Source organism: Coregonus clupeaformis, unplaced genomic scaffold (genome assembly GCF_020615455.1).
Source record: "Coregonus clupeaformis isolate EN_2021a unplaced genomic scaffold, ASM2061545v1 scaf3233, whole genome shotgun sequence".
NCBI lineage: Eukaryota > Metazoa > Chordata > Actinopteri > Salmoniformes > Salmonidae > Coregonus > Coregonus clupeaformis.
This window is the reverse complement of record NW_025536687.1, coordinates 1,299-4,318: the sequence shown is the minus strand read 5'-3', so window position 1 is coordinate 4,318 and position 3,020 is coordinate 1,299. Positions and strand designations below refer to the sequence as shown.

The 3,020-nt window shown below is 40.5% G+C and overlaps 1 protein-coding gene across 2 annotated transcripts; it reads left to right on the top strand.

The window, feature by feature from the left end:
- Positions 1-606: 606 nt before the first annotated feature.
- Positions 607-1,956, top strand: LOC123489739 (interferon a3-like). 2 transcript variants are annotated; one of them, XM_045220155.1, is made up of 4 exons: positions 607-990; positions 1,164-1,251; positions 1,548-1,622; positions 1,753-1,956. In XM_045220155.1, the coding sequence occupies exons 1-4, from the start codon at positions 956-958 to the stop codon at positions 1,939-1,941; spliced, it is 387 nt and encodes a 128-aa protein (XP_045076090.1). In that variant the 5' UTR covers positions 607-955; the 3' UTR covers positions 1,942-1,956. The 2 variants fall into 2 exon arrangements, with proteins under 2 accessions (XP_045076090.1, XP_045076089.1); XM_045220154.1 differs by having other exon boundaries at positions 607-1,251.
- Positions 1,957-3,020: the final 1,064 nt, after the last annotated feature.

Below are 3,020 nucleotides of genomic sequence, written 5' to 3'. Positions count from 1 at the left end.
TATAACATGACATTTCAAGATGAAACCACTTATGACATCTTATCAAGACCCTGGTGAAACAGGTGTGTTTGTGCTGGGTTGGAACAAAATCCTTTACCTCCTCCTGCTGGTCTCCAGGAACGTGCAGACAGTTTAGGTGACCACTTCCTTACAGTATATGATCTTTACAGTTACATAGGCTTTGTACATTCTAAATTAATCTCAATATTATATAGAAAAGGGGGGAAATAAATCAATGCCAAGATTTGACCTTGCATAGTCATTCAAAAACGGTCACCACACTATGACACACACACATTCACACACACACACACACACACAACAGTAGGTTATAGCCCTGTCAAAACTATTCATTATAGGGAAAATATCCCTGATATCGTAGCCTATACCAAGGAACTATAGTCACGTATTATTTTTCATTTTCCCCTTTTAAAGAAAACGACAAATAGAAAGTTCCAACAAATCAGGTAGTCGTTGCTTGTCAACATTGCATCACCAGCAGACAACAGGAGGGTGAAAGTTGGTTACGTCATTGTGAAAATGATAGTTGAGAGATTGGGGTAGTGAAGCTGACGTCTCCCATTCACTTTTCATTTGTAGCGCAACAGCAGAGGACTTGCCGGAGCTGTGGAACAATATTTCGGACTAACTTTGAACGAAACCCACTAAATTAATGTCTTATATGGCTACATTTCTTAAGAAGTGTGGGTTTTATTTCGACTTCGACGATTTTGTTATCAGACTTTTTAAAATATTTTCACGCGAAGTTATTAGCAGTTGAAAGCATAGCTCGTGAATAGCCTATTCTCGCTAATAGCCTAGCCGATATCTACATTTAATAATGTTATCGTGTTGTTCAACTATCATTCAACGCTGATTTCAAGGAGAATGTGTATAGATTTATTGGGATTTGGTCGTCCAGAAGACGGAGCAGGCATGGAATTCCTATGGCTGCATGTGTAGTCTGGAAAGTGAAAGTCCCCGCCTCTGGTAGGTTGATCGGGGGAAATTCTCCATACAGTTTTCCCTTTCCCAACTCCACATAAAACTACTTAACACAGGCAAGATGTTCAAACTCATGTGGAAAACTAAGAGCGAAACAAACTGCTATTTACAATGTATACAATGCAGAGTTGGACGTGTATTTTTCTTATTATTTGCAGTATGCAGAGCGTGTGTCATTGCTGTGACTGGATCCGACACCACTACGGACACTTGAGCGCAGAATACCTTTCCCTGCTGGACCAGATGGTGAGTTATCAGCACGCTGTAAGAGCAGACTGAATGCATGTATTAAGGACAGCAAAACAACCAACCAAGTAAAATAGTAATATGTTTCATGTTTAGCCTCTTTGTCAGAAAACTGTTAGCCTATATTTGAATGGCCATAGTAAAAGGGCGCTAAGGCTATAGTGACAGAGATATCAAGAGAGGCTATCTACATTAGACCTACTGTACTTGCAGTATAAGCTATACTTTATGTCAGTCTTGATTGTTCTTGAAGTATTTGACACGTGACTTAACATACTATATTGATTGTTTTCCAGGGAGGAGATATCACAAAGCAGAATGCCCCTGTCTTTTTCCCAACATCACTTTACAGACACATAGATGATGCTGAGGTAAAGACTTGAATTTTGACTCATCATGTTCTGATATGCTTTGGTATAGCGGTCTTGACCCAATGTTATATTGATGCCATAACGGAAGCCTATACTGTTTCTAATATTTGTTTTATATCATCCTGTGTAGTTTGAGGACAAAGTCAGGTTCCTGAACGAGACCATCTATGAAATCACAAAACTGTTTGATGGGAATATGAACGCTGTCACCTGGGACAAGAAAAACCTGGATGATTTCCTCAACATTATTGAACGCCAATTTGAGAACCTTAATTCCTGTGTAAGTAACGAGTCTATTTTAAAGTGTAATCACTGTTGAGGTCAGGGCTCTCCAACCCTGTTCATGGAGAGCTACCCTCCTGTAGGTTTTCGCTCCAACCCCAGTTGTAACTAACCTGATTCAGTTTATCAAGCAGCTAATTAATCAGGTGTGCTAGATTAGGACTGGAGTGAAAACCTAAAGGACGGTATCTCTCCAGGAACAGGGTTGGAGGGCCCTGTTTTAGGTGTAGCCTACTAACTCTAGAAGTGAACAAATCTATGTATGAAGTGCAACCCCTTGACTTCTTCCACATGTTACGTTACAGCCTTATTCTAAAATGGATTAAATTGTTTTTTCCCCTCATCAATCTACACACAATACCCCATAATGACAAAGGAAAAACCGTGTTTTAGAAATGTTTGCAAATGTCTTAACAATAAAACATGGAAATATCACATTTACATAAGTATTCAGACCCTTTACTCAGTACTTTGTTGAAGCACCTTTGACAGCGATTACAGCCTTGAGTCTTCTTGGGTATGATGCTACAAGCTTGGCACACCTGTATCTGCAGATCCTCTCAAGCTCTGTCAGGTTGGATAGGGAGCATCGCTGCACAACTATAGTGGCTTGCGAAAGTATTCACCCTCCTTGGCATTTTTCCTATTTTGTTGCCTTACAAACTGGAATTAAAATGGATTTTGGGGGTGGTTGTATCATTTGATTTACACAACATGCCTACCACTTTGAAGCTGCAAGTCTCTTGGGGTATGTCTCTATAAGCTTGGCACATCTAGCCATTGGGATTTTGCCCATTCTTCAAGGCAAAACTGCTCCAGCTCCTTCAAGTTGGATGGGTTCCGCTGGTGTACAGCAATCTTTAAGTCATGCCTCAGATTCTCAATTGGATTGAGGTCTGGGCTTTGACTAGGCCATTCCAAGACATTTAAATGTTTCCCCTTAAACCACTCGAGTGTTGCTTTAGCAGTATGCTTAGGGTCATTGTCCTGCTGGAAGGTGAACCTCCGTTCCAGTCTCAAATCTATAGAAGACTGAAACAGGTTTCCCTCAAGAATTTCCCTGTATTTAGCGCCATCCATCATTCCTTCAATTCTGATCAGTTTCCCAGTCCCTGC